The sequence below is a fragment of the Pleurodeles waltl genome, chromosome 8, assembly GCF_031143425.1.
Source record: "Pleurodeles waltl isolate 20211129_DDA chromosome 8, aPleWal1.hap1.20221129, whole genome shotgun sequence".
Lineage (NCBI taxonomy): Eukaryota > Metazoa > Chordata > Amphibia > Caudata > Salamandridae > Pleurodeles > Pleurodeles waltl.
In genome coordinates, this window is record NC_090447.1 from 1329333684 (window position 1) to 1329349558 (window position 15875).

Sequence of the window (15875 nt, forward strand, 5' to 3'; positions counted from 1 at the left end):
CAGGCTTCACCCTCATAGAAAATGTAAGATCTTCCATGAATCTATGGTGGTCCATTTGGCCTTTTAGAGTTTTGTATGAAAAGGGAACTTTACTCCATACTTCTTTCACATTCTTTGTCAAATGCCGATCAGTGCTTGGCAATTTGGATGTTTCTTTAGTCTTTGGTTTTATTTGAAATGTATCTACTTAATGCACTTTGAGTGTTCTACCTGTTTTCATGGCAGTCAATGAGTCACCTTTGTGTTTCTAATGTGCCCGCTACTCAAGCCACTTTTTCCAAGATCCCATGGCATTGGCTGACTGTGAGGAAAAAAAAGAACCGAAGAAGGGGAATGTCAAGCTGGAATCCAGGTGGCCAAAGCCTTGGCATGGGTGTGGGCCACACATAAGTTTGGGCTGCTTCTTTCATTTTTACTTACTTTACCAGATTCCTGGTAACCATAAGTTAAAGATCCTGAGAGAGATACAAGCCCAGTAACTGAATTAATAGACAGTTTTTTGCCTCTCAAAATTGCAGCCATTTTTGGTAACCACAGGACGTGCAGGGGGCAATACAGGAAAGTATCTCAGAAGTTTTGTGCACCAAAACTTCATGATGAAAAATTTCCTAGCTATCATAATGGAAAGTTTCAATTCTATTAAGGAGACGGAGGCGAGGATTATACTTTATTTCTACAGCAGCCATCAGGCTTGGGGAACATAACCACAACACAATGTCCAGTCTGGCGCCAGCATTGTTCCTCAAAGCCTCTTGACGACGATCCAGATCCCTCTTTCTTTGCTGCTCCAGCAGCCTTTCAGATAAGTGCCTCAGTGTCTCCCTTAATGTTTATGACTTTGCCAAGAATAGTAGTATATTTCATCAGTTAACGTGTATTTCCTTACAGCGCGGCCCCTGGAACGTTTACCGCTCCTCCGTAGCTGCCTTTCTTGAAATATTTTATCTTTGTTTGAGCTCGGGGTGCGTTTGCGGTCAGCCGAGAGCTAGAGGGCTGCGCACTGCATCAGTTTCGCACTCTGCGCGATCTTCACTCTCTGTTGGCCAACACGTCTTCTCTGTCAGTTTCCCTTTCCAGAGAGATGCGTTGTGCCGATTTCTGCTGTATGAACGCTGTTTTCTGCTGACAGAGCCCCCTGCCTGGAGTTTGAACATCTGCTCGCGGGTAGGATGGTGCTAATTTCTTTTCTGGGACTTAACCCAGGCGGCATCATTTGTGTAGATTACTCCACTCAAACAAGGTCCCAAGGCCTACTTAGGCCTCACCTCTGCGTAGTGAGTGTGAATATTATATTGGTGACTTGCGGCCCCACAGGCATACATTTGTGCATTGAGCGCTAGCTATTGACGGTACTGGGCCGACCCCAGCGTTTTATAGTCCTCTGTCCTACAGACTGTGCCCAGCCTTGATCCAAGTATGCAGGACTCAGGGTACTATTTTGAGGAGGACCCAGCAGAATATTTGGAGGAGGAAGAAATTACCTACCTCCCCATAGATACATCCATACATGTATACATCCATATGGGAGGCAGTGCCGCAGGCGATTGCACCTTTGGAGAGGAAAATCCTTCAGTTGGAAGCTCAGCGTCCACAACATCCCTCATTGGGGGGAGGAGGAGAGGGGGAAGAACTCACAAGGCCTTTGGTCCCCTTACCTCCAGGGCAGCCTGACACACCCCCTGGCTGCAAGCGTGCGGAGGAGCCTGGGGTCGCTTTAGATGCCTTTGCCTGCCTTAATAAAGCCTTTATGGCGTCCCACCCTTCCCAGTCAGGGTCCCCTCTTCCCAGCACGTCGAGGGATCCTCGATCCCCTGATCTCTTAATGGGCCATGAATCCCTGGCCGCCTCCGAAGGCGAGGGTCTGCAGGAATCCAGATCCTGGGGCTCATCCAGTAAGCCCTCCACGTCGGCGTGGGAATTATTTTCTGGTTTGAATCATATGTACATTTTAACATGAATCTATTGAAATTTAAACAAAAATGCTACAATGCTAACTAGACTTCACATCTATTTTATTAGACATGGCTGTTGTCTCATATTCTTCGTTGTGTGTTTATATTTCTCTGTTGACACCGCATGCAGCAAAATGTACAGTGTTAATTTTCTATGACATTTTGTTCTCAGAGAAATCTCCGGAGGAAGCCTTTAGATCATTTCTGTGGTTGCTTGCTATAGACACCTTAGCTATGAGACCTCCGTTGTTTATTGTAACCAAGTTATTCGGACACCTCCGATGATGTTAGGTCAGAAGGGACAAACCAATATTAATATGGTGGGATAGTGCTAGCATAATGGTATTGTATGACGTTTTATAATGCTGAACTAGGATTTGTAGTTAGAATTATACATTTGCTCATTGCTTTCTAAGGTTGCATTCATTATAAAAGAACCTGAAATTTGGGGATAAGCTAGATCTTTTTGGATCTCTACTAGGAATGCTGCCCATTTCTCTGGCGATTTGCTGCACGCTTTGGTCATTTCCTGATTCTGCTCATTTACTGCATTTATTTCTAATATTAAGAACCTGTATGGTGATTGCTTCTTATGCCTTTTGACTGATTTATTGAGACTGCAATGTATTTGCTTTCTGTATCTCACTTTAATATTTTAATACACCTTCATAATTTTCAAAATGTCTTATCTCGAACTCCCTTTTTGGGTCAGTCTTTTCTTCTTTATTTATATGTTGTGTTTTTGAAATGGTGTTTTGAATCTTATCTTAGGGATTAATTGCCTCATTTACTTATGAAGACAGTACAATTCCTGACCCCGCACTAGTCGCTACTATCATACAGATTATATAAGAGATAGCGAGTCCACAGGGACGTAAAGTGTTTCTGGCTGCTGCCTCCAGGCCCTTTGGGAATTGGCAAAGCTGAACATTTATCAGTCTTCTACACCACATCAAAATTCCTTTCTCAGATCTGGCCTATGATGGTTTGGATGCTTCCAAACAGATCTTGACGAGTGAGCTGGACACTGCTCATGCAGTGGCTTTATCCACTGGCGTGCTGTCACCCTGTGCAGATATCCTAGTATGCGTTCCATTAGCTTTTATGGAGATGTCAAATCCACATGCATGGATACAGCATTTGCTGGCGAATGTCTATTCAGTGAAAAAGCTCACTCTTTCCTAGAATACTTCATGCGTCAAGTACAGAAGAGCTGTGCTTGGTTACTTGACCTACACTCCCCAGTGGACGAGTTCCATCAGTGGTACAGAAAATTTCATAGGTGTTTGCTGACACAGTCCACCTGGCAGCACTAGCATTCACTGTTTATCCAGATGCCCCAAAAGATATACAGCTTCCACTGGTTCCACTGCCTCCAAAATATGTTGACTATCTCCCTACCCCTCACCCTAGTCTACCGGTGCCTCCCTCAGGACTGCCCTCTTTTCACCAGGACATGTTCTCTGGTACCTGCCTCAAGGTGGAAGTTTTTGCGCTGCTAAAAATGAAACCACTGAGGTGGTACCCAAGGAAGAAGCTACACAGGGATTTACTCCCTTTACTTCTTATTTCCAAGGAAGGAGGGGGTTTATAAATAATCGTGGACCCCCACCTCCTACATCTTTAAGTTGGCAGTACAGGTTCAAGATGCTGACCCTGAACTCTGTTCCGCTAGCCCTCAGTAGAGGGTGTCTGGCATGGATCTCAGAGATGCCTCTTTTTATCTTACAGTTCTTGCTCCCTGCAGGCATTACTGGATTCACTGTGGGATCTCATCACTCTCAAATCAAGTGGTAGTGGTTGTGGTGGATTCACTGTGAAGGTGAGGAATTCATGCATTTCTGTATTTAGACGACTGTATGGTGAATAGATGGCCAAGGAACATCTCCAGCACACTATGACCCTTCTGCACAACTTGATTTTTACGATCAAGGCAGAGAAATCTCATCTCATTCACATTCTAAGGCTGTCATGGGGGCAGTGTGGGACATGAACAACAAAATGGCCTTTCATCTTTCTCACAGGATTGTGGATAGGCAAGAGATGATTTCCTGAGGCAGTGGACTAACAAGCAAGACATTTTCCAAGTGGCTGCACACTTTGCACAGTCCGTCATTGTGTGATAGATACTCTGAACCCCCTTCCCCTTAAGGACCATGAATGGGAGCTATACACCAAAAGGATGGACATTATCCTCTTCGTAGGTCTCTTCGCTGCGGCCCAGAACAGGAAGTGTCTTATGTTTTGTGGCTTATACTGTACTTCCCTCTGATTGGTTTCTTGTGGGATGCTTTCAGGTTCAGTTGGACGTGGGGATTGCTCTGTGTTTCGCCAATCATCATTCTATTAAAGGGCCTGCAGAAGGTTTGGGAAGATCAATCACAACTGCTTCTGATTGCCCCAAATTGTGCGAGGAGGATCTAAGAGGCCCATCTGGTAAACTTAGTATTCAGCCCCTCAGCTGCACAGGATATATCTTCGCTCATAGAAGGACGGTCAGGTCCTTTACCACTGTCCCCATAGCAGCTGCATGCATGAGAGTTAAGCTATGCGACTGCAAAAACCTGCTTTCTAAAGTTGCAGATGTCATCTTGGCTGCTAGTATACACAAAAGTAAAATTAATTTATGCAGGTCATTGGAACAAGTTTGTTAAGTGGTGCAAATTTGACTTTCTGGGTCCATTTCAATCTCTCTTTTTGGCTGTCCTGCACTTTGCACTATCACTTTCTGAGCAAGGTTTAGCAATGGCTACTATTTAAGGCTATTTGGCTGTCTTAATGTTGCTGTACCTGTTTGTCATGAATTAGAAAGAATGAACCAGCGCTAAGATGTGACTGGTGGCTACAGTATCCCAGCCAGTCAGTTTCTCTTTGGTGACAGGACTGACAGAGACAGAACTTGGTCGATCTGCCTTCAGTAAACACATCACATGGCACAAAACCATTCTAACTAGTTGTTTTTCAAATTGCCATCATAACTTGTTTGAGCTTGGTTTCACCATTCATTCAATATTTATTCAGTATATTTTATTTGCAGTCAGGTAGCATGCGTGATTAGACTAAACCCATCTGTAGACGGGTCACGGAGACCGCGTCTTCATTGCCCAGGATCCGCCATTCTTCGGCAGGCTTTCCCGAGACGGCGTTGCGTTCCCCTGGCAACGAGGGGACGCCGCGCCGAAACAGCTGCAGCGACTTCTGGGTTCGGGGCGGTGAAAAGAGGAAGGACAACGATCCTAAGGGGAGGAACGAGACGGAGAGAACGCCGACCGCGGGAGCAGCCATATCAACAGCAACGCCAGAGACGCAGGAGCCCAACTTCGGAAGAAGAGAAGAGACGCCGGAGATCGCGAAGGGAGAGACGCCGAGGACGCGAGAACCCCGCCACGACCCTGGAGGGTCGTGGCTTATGAAGGTACGGTCCCTCTTAGGGGCAGGAGGGTTACGGGGAAGCACGATCACTGGGAAAGGGCACCAGGGAGGCGGGAGGAAGGCCGGGGAGGGTTATTGAGATACAAGGGAAGGGGAAGAAAAGGAACCGATACTGCACGGCACTGGAACCCCAAACCCCACATCCAACACCCCCTCACGGACCCGCCCTGCTTGCTGCCCTTCCCTCTTTAAACACAATAAACAAAACCCGATCCCACAGAGGGACTTACCCGTTTCTTTCTTTTCCTTCATGCCTGGAGTCTGAGGGAGACGTCCACATCTTCCACCGCCGGGACAGACCAGAGGGAGAGGAATCCTAAGGAAGAAAGAAACAAATTAAGAAAAGCTACAGAACCAGAGACTTACCGAACCTATATACTATGAACAAGTGAATATCCTGTGAATAGAAACAGAGAATAAAAACTTAAAGCATACAACCTATATACGACCTCTCTGACTCTGCTTGCTCCGCTCGCATATCAGCCCACCACAGTGGTGTCAGAAGTGGGATCAGAATCCCCTGGTGGGCTTACGAGCGGGAGACAGCATGAGTGAATCCCCATCCCTTGAGGATATGATTAAGCAACTTGCAGAAGGACAAAGACATTTGCAGCTGGTGTGGGAAGCACACCAAAGAGAGGCCAAGGAAGACCGGGAGGCCTTACAATCGGCCTTAAAGAGTCAGGCTACAATTTTAGCCAGCAACCAACTAGTGCATGAAACCGCATTACAAAAGTTAAGCGATACAATAGCGGCCAGTAAAGTGCATCCAAACGTTCCTAGTTCGGTCCTACAAAAATACCAAGAGGGGGAGGACCCGGATTCGTTTTTTACTAACTTCGAGAGGGTGGCCTCGTCTGCTCAATGGCCAGAGGACCGCTGGGGTCAGTATGTGGCACCCCTGCTTACTGGATTCCTACAAACAGCATACCAATCCGCCAATCCTGATGGTACGACCCCTTACAAAGACATAAAAAAAAGTATCTTGGCGCGAGTAGGACACGATACGGAGTATTATCGGTTAAAATTTAGGAAAATAAAGTGGAGTACGAACGAAGACCCTCGCTCCTTTTACTTTCGGGTAAAGGACTTGGCTCTAAAATGGTTGGGACCCATAGGGACAACCCGGGAGGATGTCATTAAGACAATTATTTTAGAACAGTATTTAGATTCTTTGCCTCCTAGTACCAAGAACTGGATCCGACAACATCCAAAGGTGGACACTGAAGTTGCTATTGATTTGGTTTGTGCTTACCATCGCTCTGCAGAAATTAAACCCTTATCTCCGAGACCATTCCCAAAACCACCCACCCCTACATCAAACCAGGTCCCAGGTATTTCACGGAAGAAACCCGGTTTCCTAAACCCCTAGAACATCACCCTATGCAGTCCCCACAATGTTTCCATTGCAGGGAGTGGGGCCATATTGCAAGATTATGTCCTAAGAAAGTCGAAGGACCGGAACCTATGGAGATTGGGGTCACTCGGCGTAGAGTTCTCTGTACAGGGAAAGGGAATGAGAAATTTAAATACGCTGTCACCATAAATGGACGGGTCCTTTCTGCATTAATAGATTCAGGATGCAGCCAATCGGTAATTCGGAAAGATCTAGTCCCTCTTGATACTTCAGATACTGATCAGTGGGTCTCCATCTGCTGTATACATGGGGACAAAGGAAACGACCCCCTTGCAGTTGTTAAAATTGAATGGGGCCCCTTTCAGGATATGGTTCCACTAGGGGTTATGGATCGACTAATCGAGGACTGCATTATAGGAACTGATTATACTCGATTCTATGATCTGTTAGACCACATCCGCGGGTCTGTCAAAAAGCCCGAATGGTGGACCAAAGCCCCTTTTTCCAATACTACAATTGAAGAGACTCCCAGCCGGAAGAAACTCACGCGCAATGAGAAAAGACGTGAGAAAAACCGATATCAGGAAGCCCGAAAGATTACGGAAGATCCTAAGATAGTAGCAGAAATCAACAGCGGCCCCATCTCTTTTCGAAACAGCCAGAGAGAAGACCCTACCCTGTCCCACGCCTGGAGCTCGGCCAAAACGGAGATCACCAATGAGGTGGGTCCTTATTTTCTTGTCAAGAAAAACCTCCTACACCGAATAACTATGACTGTTACGGGAGAAACCAAGCAACAACTAGTAGTCCCTGAACCATTTCGGGCCCAAGTAATGTTTTTAGCCCATAACCAACCCAGGGGAGGTCACTATGGCTGGGAAAAAACAGAAGAATATCTTATGCGTAAATTTTGTTGGCCCGGAGTGTATGCTCAGATACGCAGATACTGTTCCCAATGTCCTAGATGCCAATTAACCGAACCAGGAATGCCCAGGAAAGCACCGCTATACCCTTTACCCATCATTGATACCCCCTTTAAACGGGTGGGGATGGACCTAGTCGGGCCCCTACTTCCGTCTTCTAAAGGACACACTTACATTTTAGTCATAGTCGACTATGCGACTAGATACCCCGAAGCCATACCCCTCTCCAGCATGACAACCAAAACAGTAGCACAAGCCATGATAAGTGTTTTCCCGAATAGGTTTTCCCCAGGAAATACTAACAGATCAAGGTACACCCTTTATGTCAAAACTCATGAAACAAATATGTCAGATACTAGGGATCACCCAACTAAGGACCTCGGTCTATCATCCCCAGACAGACGGGTTGGTAGAACGATATAATCGCACTATAAAGACACTGCTGCGGAAAACTGTAGATGAATCCGGTCGCAACTGGGATCAGAAGCTTCCCCTGGTCCTGTATGCCATACGAACCCACGAACAGTCTTCTACGGGACATAGTCCCTTTGAATTAGTTTTCAGGAGACAACCTCGTTGTCTCCTAGATATGGCCGCCGAAACGTGGGAGGAAGAGCAGGAAGAAGGGAGACCCCTGATTGACTATATCCACCAACTCAAAAGTCAGTTACAGACCCTCTGGGAAGACGTCCATAGTCATTTAGTCACGGCTCAAGCACAACAAAAATCATACTATGACAGGGGAAGCAGAATACGCTCTTTTCTCCCAAATGACCAGGTCCTCATCATGCGCCCTACATCAGATCATAAACTGATTGCTAAATGGCAAGGACCCTATAAGGTTATCAGAGCAGTCTCTCCTGTTACCTATCTATTAGAGATGAATGCCTGCCCGAGGAAAACACAAATTTACCATATAAATTTACTAAAACAATGGAGACCTTCAGAGGAGACGGAGGAACAAACGGCCACTGGTTGTTTTGTCTCCTCCTTCCAAGAAAGGGAAATAGACCTTTGCCCCTTAAGAATAACACACCCAGAAGAGAAACCCACTATTAACAAAGAACTAGCCAAAACTGAAAAAAAACAATTATACGCACTAATCGAACAACATCCCCAATTCTTTTCAGAAACACCGGGAAAACTTCCTTGATATATCACCACATTAAAACACCGGTAGGACACGTAGTACGTCTTCGTCCTTATCGCATCCCTGAAACTCGAAAACCCATAATCGAAGCCGAAGTAGAAAAAATGTTGGCACTCGGTGTCATCGAGCCCCCTACCAGTCCCTGGAATTCCCCTGTCGTATTGGTTCCTAAACCAGACGGGTCGATTAGATTCTGTATTGACTTTCGCAAACTTAATGAGATCTCCCTGTTCGACACCTACCCTATCCCCAGAGTAGATGACATCCTAGAGAAACTAGGGAAAGCCTGCTACTTATCCACCCTTGATTTAACAAAGGGGTATTGGCAGATTCCCCTCCATCCCGATGCCAAAGAAAAAACAGCCTTCTCAACCACCTCCGGTCTCTATCAATTCACAGTCTTACCTTTTGGTCTTCACGGCGCTCCCGCAACTTTCCAGCGCCTGATGGATCGAATCTTAAAACCCTTCCAGACCTTTACCGCAGCCTACCTAGACGACATCATTATCTTTAGCGAAACATGGCAAGATCACTTGCTACATCTTCATACAATCTTTTCCGCCCTAACTGAGGCTGGTTTAACCGCCAACCCTAAGAAATGTTTACTAGGAAACACTGAAGTCTCATATCTTGGTTATGTCATAGGGAACGGCACTCTACAACCGCAGAAAAACAAAGTGGAGGCCATACTCCAAGCTGCGAAACCCAGAACGAAGAAAGATTTACGATCATTCCTAGGCTTAGTAGGATACTACCGTCGATTTATCCCCAGTTATTCGACCCTTGCAGCCCCTCTGACCGACCTTTTGACTAAACAAAGCCCCACGAAACTTGCCCCATTCACCGACACCCAACAGGGTAGTTTTGACCGATTAAAACGGTCCCTTACCACAGACCCAATACTGAAATGTCCTGATTTTTCAAAAAGTTTTCACTTATATACTGATGCTTCGGACGTCGGTCTCGGAGCGGTACTCACCCAACCAGATGAGGAGGGTATCGACCACCCCGTGGTTTTTTTAAGTAGAAAACTATTTCCAAGAGAGACCCATTATCCGACTATCGAAAAAGAATGTCTCGCCATCAAGTGGGCAGTTGACTCTTTGCAGTATTATCTATTGGGCAGGTCCTTCGTCCTCTTTACTGACCATGCCCCTCTCACCTGGCTTGCCACTCACAAGGACTCTAACGCTAGAATTCTGAGATGGTTCCTAGAATTGCAACCATTTACGTTCCAGGTACGCCACATTCCTGGTTCCCAACAAGGTCCCGCCGACTACCTCTCCCGGTTTCCTCCTTCATCCTCCTCAGTCCTCGAACAGTCCCGATCATGGGAAGGGGACTGTAGACGGGTCACGGAGACCGCGTCTTCATTGCCCAGGATCCGCCATTCTTTGGCAGGCTTTCCCGAGACGGCGTTGCGTTCCCCTGGCAACGAGGGGACGCTGCGCCGTAACAGCTGCAGCGACTTCCGGGTTTGGGGCGGTGAAAAGAGGAAGGACAACGATCCTAAGGGGAGGAACGAGACGGAGAGAACGCCGACCGCGGGAGCAGCCATATCAACAGCAACGCCAGAGACGCAGGAGCCCAACTTCGGAAGAAGAGAAGAGACGCCGGAGATCGCGAAGGGAGAGACGCCGAGGACGCGAGAACCCCGCCACGACCCTGGAGGGTCGTGGCTTATGAAGGTACGGTCCCTCTTAGGGGCAGGAGGGTTACGGGGAAGCACGATCACTGGGAAAGGGCACCAGGGAGGCGGGAGGAAGGCCGGGGAGGGTTATTGAGATACAAGGGAAGGGGAAGAAAAGGAACCGACACTGCACGGCACTGGAACCCCAAACCCCACATCCAACACCCCCTCACGGACCCGCCCTGCTTGCTGCCCTTCCCTCTTTAAACACAATAAACAAAACCCGATCCCACAGAGGGACTTACCCGTTTCTTTCTTTTCCTTCATGCCCTGAATCTGAGGGAGACGTCCACATCTTCCACCGCCGGGACAGACCAGAGGGAGAGGAATCCTAAGGAAGAAAGAAACAAATTAAGAAAAGCTACAGAACCAGAGACTTACCGAACCTATATACTCTGAACAAGTGAATATCCTGTGAATAGAAACAGAGAATAAAAACTTAAAGCATACAACCTATATACGACCTCTCTGACTCTGCTTGCTCCGCTCGCATATCAGCCCTCCACACCATCCTTTCTGTAAGGTTACCCTGAGGCCCGAATTACATGCGACAGGCTAAATCCAATCCCTCTGCAAACAATTGGTTAAATGGGAAATCGGAATTCTATGTTGTGTTATAATTATCACATCCTCTCAGTGTGCTCCAGATAGATTCCTCCAGGTCAAACCTGCTGAACTTAATCAGAGAAAAGAGAAAAAGAGCCTGGAAAAAAAGCAAAACATGCAGAATTCAGTGTGTTAAAAACTGCTTCTGCATCTATGCCTTATTTTCATAGTGCAAACTAGGATTAGGAGATATTTACCTCATATGGTAAATACCTCCTCCTGGGGGTAATGGGATTTTCCACATGTGGTAAACCCTCACCCTATTCCGCTCAATTTGTAATGAGGGCCACTGAGCGAATTTTGTGAATCTGGGCTTCTCGGTGTAGACCTTATTATCACTTTTTTGCAACTTTTTTTTGCCTAAAGGCCGAACAGTGATCATGGCAGTGTAGGAAAGATTAAATAGATGCAGAAGCATGTTAATTTTAGTAAAACTATTCATTCCATTTGTACAAGGATACGGACCACTTTCTCTGAGTTACTGCATTTGCCCTAATGTCTTAAAATATTGTAGGAAGATCGGCATGCAAATGAATGGCAAAGTAACTTGCCATACGTATACCAGATATTTTTTGTTATTTTGTGCCCTACTTGAGAGGTAAGGTATCCTGGAATTTCCTTACGTGACCTGCTTACCAGTAGGTTTACTTCAACAAAAATATTTGTAAATATTCTTCTATTCAGTTGTCCAACTTTCCCAGTTAACAGGGTTTGCTCCAAAAAAATCTGTGTATTTACCGCCTTTGTGTGCTCTTCCGGTTATTACAATTTAAATTATTTTGTTAAAATATAGTATTTAGTTGCTCCAAAACTGTCAACTCAACTGTCCTGTCTATTGCACACTAAAGTTGTCTATTAGCAGATTTTTAACATGACATGGTTATTGAGATCGCTAGCCACGCAGTAGCATTGGCAGGTGGTTAATTTTGTGCCCAGAATCCTCACAGTACTGTCCTTGAGTTGGGGTCTGCTGAACACTGCACGCTGTGGCACTGTGGCCATGGGTGTGTGTTGTGTGTTTGGACTTAACATGTGCTATGCATGAAGGCTGAGACTGATGACAGTGTTGTATTACGTGACGATTTTTTTTTTGCATGTGGCACAAGATATTGGTTCCCTGCACTGGGTAAAGCTATTGCAACTGCTTGCTTCTAGAGCGGCCCCTTTGGGGTTTTGCCTCAGAGTCCCCATCGCAATTTTATCCTTGTTTGGTTTCTGGCTGCAATATATTCACTACAGACCCTTCCGGCCCACAAACCACCGACCAGAGCCGGTTCAGATACTTGGCAGTTGAGCCTGGTGAGGTTATCTGAGTTGTGTGAAGTCCACTTGTCTGTATCCTACCCCATTTGTACTCCTCCACGGACTGCCTTGAAACAGCAGATGCACTCCTGAGGGAATCTGTATTGCATCCTTTGGGATGTGTTGTGTGGTATGACCAGTGACTTCATTGAAGAGGTCATTTGTGATGTCATCTGTGACTTTACGAAGGCATGACTAAGTAGGAGTAAGGGAGAATAGCTGTCAATGTGTATGAATCAAAACCATAGCATCAGTTCACCTAATTTTTTTTCTGGAATTTGAGTGAATAGCTGTATAATGCCTGCTTGGTTTGCATAAGTGCTGTTCTCAGCCTTTTAAGTATTGGACTGATGCACGAGTGGTCCAAATCTGTCAATTTACATTGTCAATGGCGTCTTTACTGTATGGAGAGAATTGCAGCAATATGAATATTATACGCTTGGCCATGGCCACTCTGTAGTTATGGTTAAGTTGCACTTCACAGTAAAGAACCTTCTTTTTAAACACGTTAATAACTTTGGCCCTGTTTCACAAAACTGCAGGAAAACAAACTATAAATGGACTTCAGTATGATCTTGTGAAATTTCACGCAGGTTTATCGTGTACAGAAAAAAATATGTAGTGGATGGTGAAAAGTTACAGTTTACATTTAAGCTCACATAGGAATATTTGCTCTTCTGTGCAGCAAAAGCTGTTGACAGAAATAGCTCAGTCGTTACATGAAGATAACACTAGGTCTAACCTGGGGTCTCTTTTGGTGTGGTGTAAATGCATGAATCATCTTTAGAGCAAATTAAAAAAGGTAGATATTTTGAGATATATGGCGGATGGGTTTATCAAGCAGTTGACAAAACATAATGTAAATGAAATATTGAATCTCGTTGAATTAGTTGACTGTAATTTGGATCAGTCGTCCCTTTTTATGAGCCTCGCTGAAATGAAAAAAAAATACAGATGTTGTTCTACTCATTTCACTTCTGAAGCAAAATTTGCAGATTTTGCAGGGACATGCAAGTTGGGCGAATTGACCTCTGAACCCGTTCTAGGGCTCCCGAAAGGGGTAAAGATGTGTCTGTAAAACCATTAGCTCAGGGGTCTCCACCAGTTGGCTCGGGAGCTACCGGTAGCTCACCAGTATCCTTTAAGTAGCTCTGTGAAGAGCAGCCAAGCGCAGTATTTCATTTGCAAGAAGAAAGACAAGATTTTCTTTTGCTTGTGTTAACCTAAATTTGAAAGTGCTGATCTGAGAGAAAAGCTGCTCTTTTGAATGATAGTTCATAGTAGCTTGTGGAGATTTATAGCTTTTGCTATTTCCTTTGTGCCAGTGGGCACCTAGTGCAGAGGCCTGTTTTTTCATTAGTCATATGGAGGCATTTTATTTTGCTAAAACGTTTCCTGACATTGATGTTAGTAGCAACCAACGCATCCCAGTGGCTAGTTTTGTATTACAATATTGATTTTAAATAACGTTCTGCAAGGATATTCCATCTAGAAAATAAGCTACCACAACATCACAAAGGCAAGTATACAGAAGTAAGTATAGTTTTAGTTAAGTTCTTAACTCTATATCTATTTATCTTGAAGATATACACATCTTCAAGTTTCATAGATGTGTAGTTTAGAGTTGTAAATCTATACATACCTACATATAATCCTTCACGATATTGTTTTAGTCCATATTCTGGATGTGACATTTTGAGGTTGCTCAATTATTGTGACATCTGGTTGGCCAGGACTAGTAATCTTGTAACGTGTGACCACTACTGTGATAGTCTCTGATGTGGCTTTCACTATAGCAAAGGTTGGAGAACCCTGCACTAGCTACCCCACCTGATCTGGAGCTTGAGGATGCGCATGTCCCGGCTGCTGTAGTAAGGGCTGGGAAGCAGAATCAAAGCAGTAGGCCTTTCCAGTAAGTGAGCCATTTCCAGCTTCTTTTTGGTCCACTCGCTTAATTCACTATTTTACATGTGACATGAATTTCCTTAATACACCTTACTCCTTGTACTCTTCACATACTTTGTGTTTTAATTGACACGTTGTGTGATTGGTTTTATATTTTTTTTAGTATGGCTTAAATAAAATAAAATAGACTTTTGAACCTTCATTTTCTCTCTTCTGTGTTTTCTTTTTTCAGGTATGTTTTCAAAACCGTCGCCTTGGGCCAAATGCTGTCTCTTTTTATATGTGGCACTGCTGTCACCAGCCAGTTTTTAGCGGACCAATTTAAAGTCAACACTCCAGTACTTCAAAGTTTTATCAACTATTGTTTACTTTTTCTAATTTATACTACCATATTGGCATTCAGGACAGGTATGTGAACTTTACCAACTATCTTTGTTTTCAAAGGGTACTTCTATTACTCATCTGATTGCATGGACGACTTTAGGACTTCTGAAAAATATTAGGAGCCAACAAAACCTCTACAAATGTCTGTCGTTTCCAATATCAGTGATTTGGCGGGGTTAACTGTTTACTTCTATTTATGCTGCTTGTGATTTTGAAAACGTTCTGACTTTATTTCGTTAGGCGTTACCATGAGTAATTCCCAGTATGCATATACAATTCATTTCTGACAGTCTAGTAGGAATGTATGTCCTGGTATATTTATTTTATCACACACTTCAGTATTTAAGTTTTGAGAATGGCTATCATCAATCCTCCATGCCATCCATCTAAATGCATATTTTTAGTTTCCCTTTTGATCAGTCATACTATTTGGTGGTACCTTAGGAAGATATAGATCAGTCCCATTTCAGCAGTAGGTGAAGGGATTCGGGTCATGTATCCTTGTTGCCCTGGTTACAGGCAAGACGCTTGTATCCCTTTGTACTTTGAGAGCTCTGATTTCTGCCTCAGCCCATCTCTGGATGACTCCCTTTCAGTGTGGTGTTTTTGGAAGATTAACAGCGCGCCAGCACGTTGCTTTTTCTGCTTGTCAGCCAGTGTGCTAGGTCCGTGAATTTACTTACGTTCTAACTTACTTCTGTGTGATTGTGATCATTAGAACACAGTCTTCTTGGCTGTGTTGTCAGTCTCCCAGTGAGGTTAGTCAGGGGTCTTCCAGTAATCCACATTGTTCGACATTTCCGTACAGCGTGGTAGTAGTCCCTAGCTTCTGCTCCACATATAGGTCTGGGGTTGGGCATTGTGCGTCTACGCTTTGGAGATGATTGTGCGTTGGGCCTGTCTGGTCAAGAAATTAAACTGAATGTACTTGAAGGACCCATTCATAAAACCCTGTGCTGGAAATTCCCATGCCTTGTTCCAGTAATCATCTAAAGTATCTTCAAGTGTCAGATTTCATGTGATTTCATACTTTGCAACAGTGTGTATAGGTATGTCATAACCTTGCACACCTCACCTATTGAGGACAGTTGATGCTGTGTTCCATTTGTTTGTGGTTTGTCATAGTCACGTCACCATGTTTTTGTTTACAGCACCGATAGGATGACCATGCAGA

General features: G+C 44.8%; 1 protein-coding gene across 3 annotated transcripts in view; it reads left to right on the forward strand.

Moving 5' to 3' along the window:
* SLC35F2 (solute carrier family 35 member F2) overlaps positions 1-15875 on the forward strand; it is a 336025-nt gene that overhangs the window by 154355 nt on the left and 165795 nt on the right. For all 3 annotated transcript variants that reach the window (XM_069202328.1, XM_069202329.1, XM_069202330.1), the window contains exon 2: positions 14550-14725. In XM_069202328.1, coding sequence (XP_069058429.1) covers positions 14550-14725 — 176 coding nt within the window. The remainder of the gene's footprint in view (positions 1-14549; positions 14726-15875) is intronic.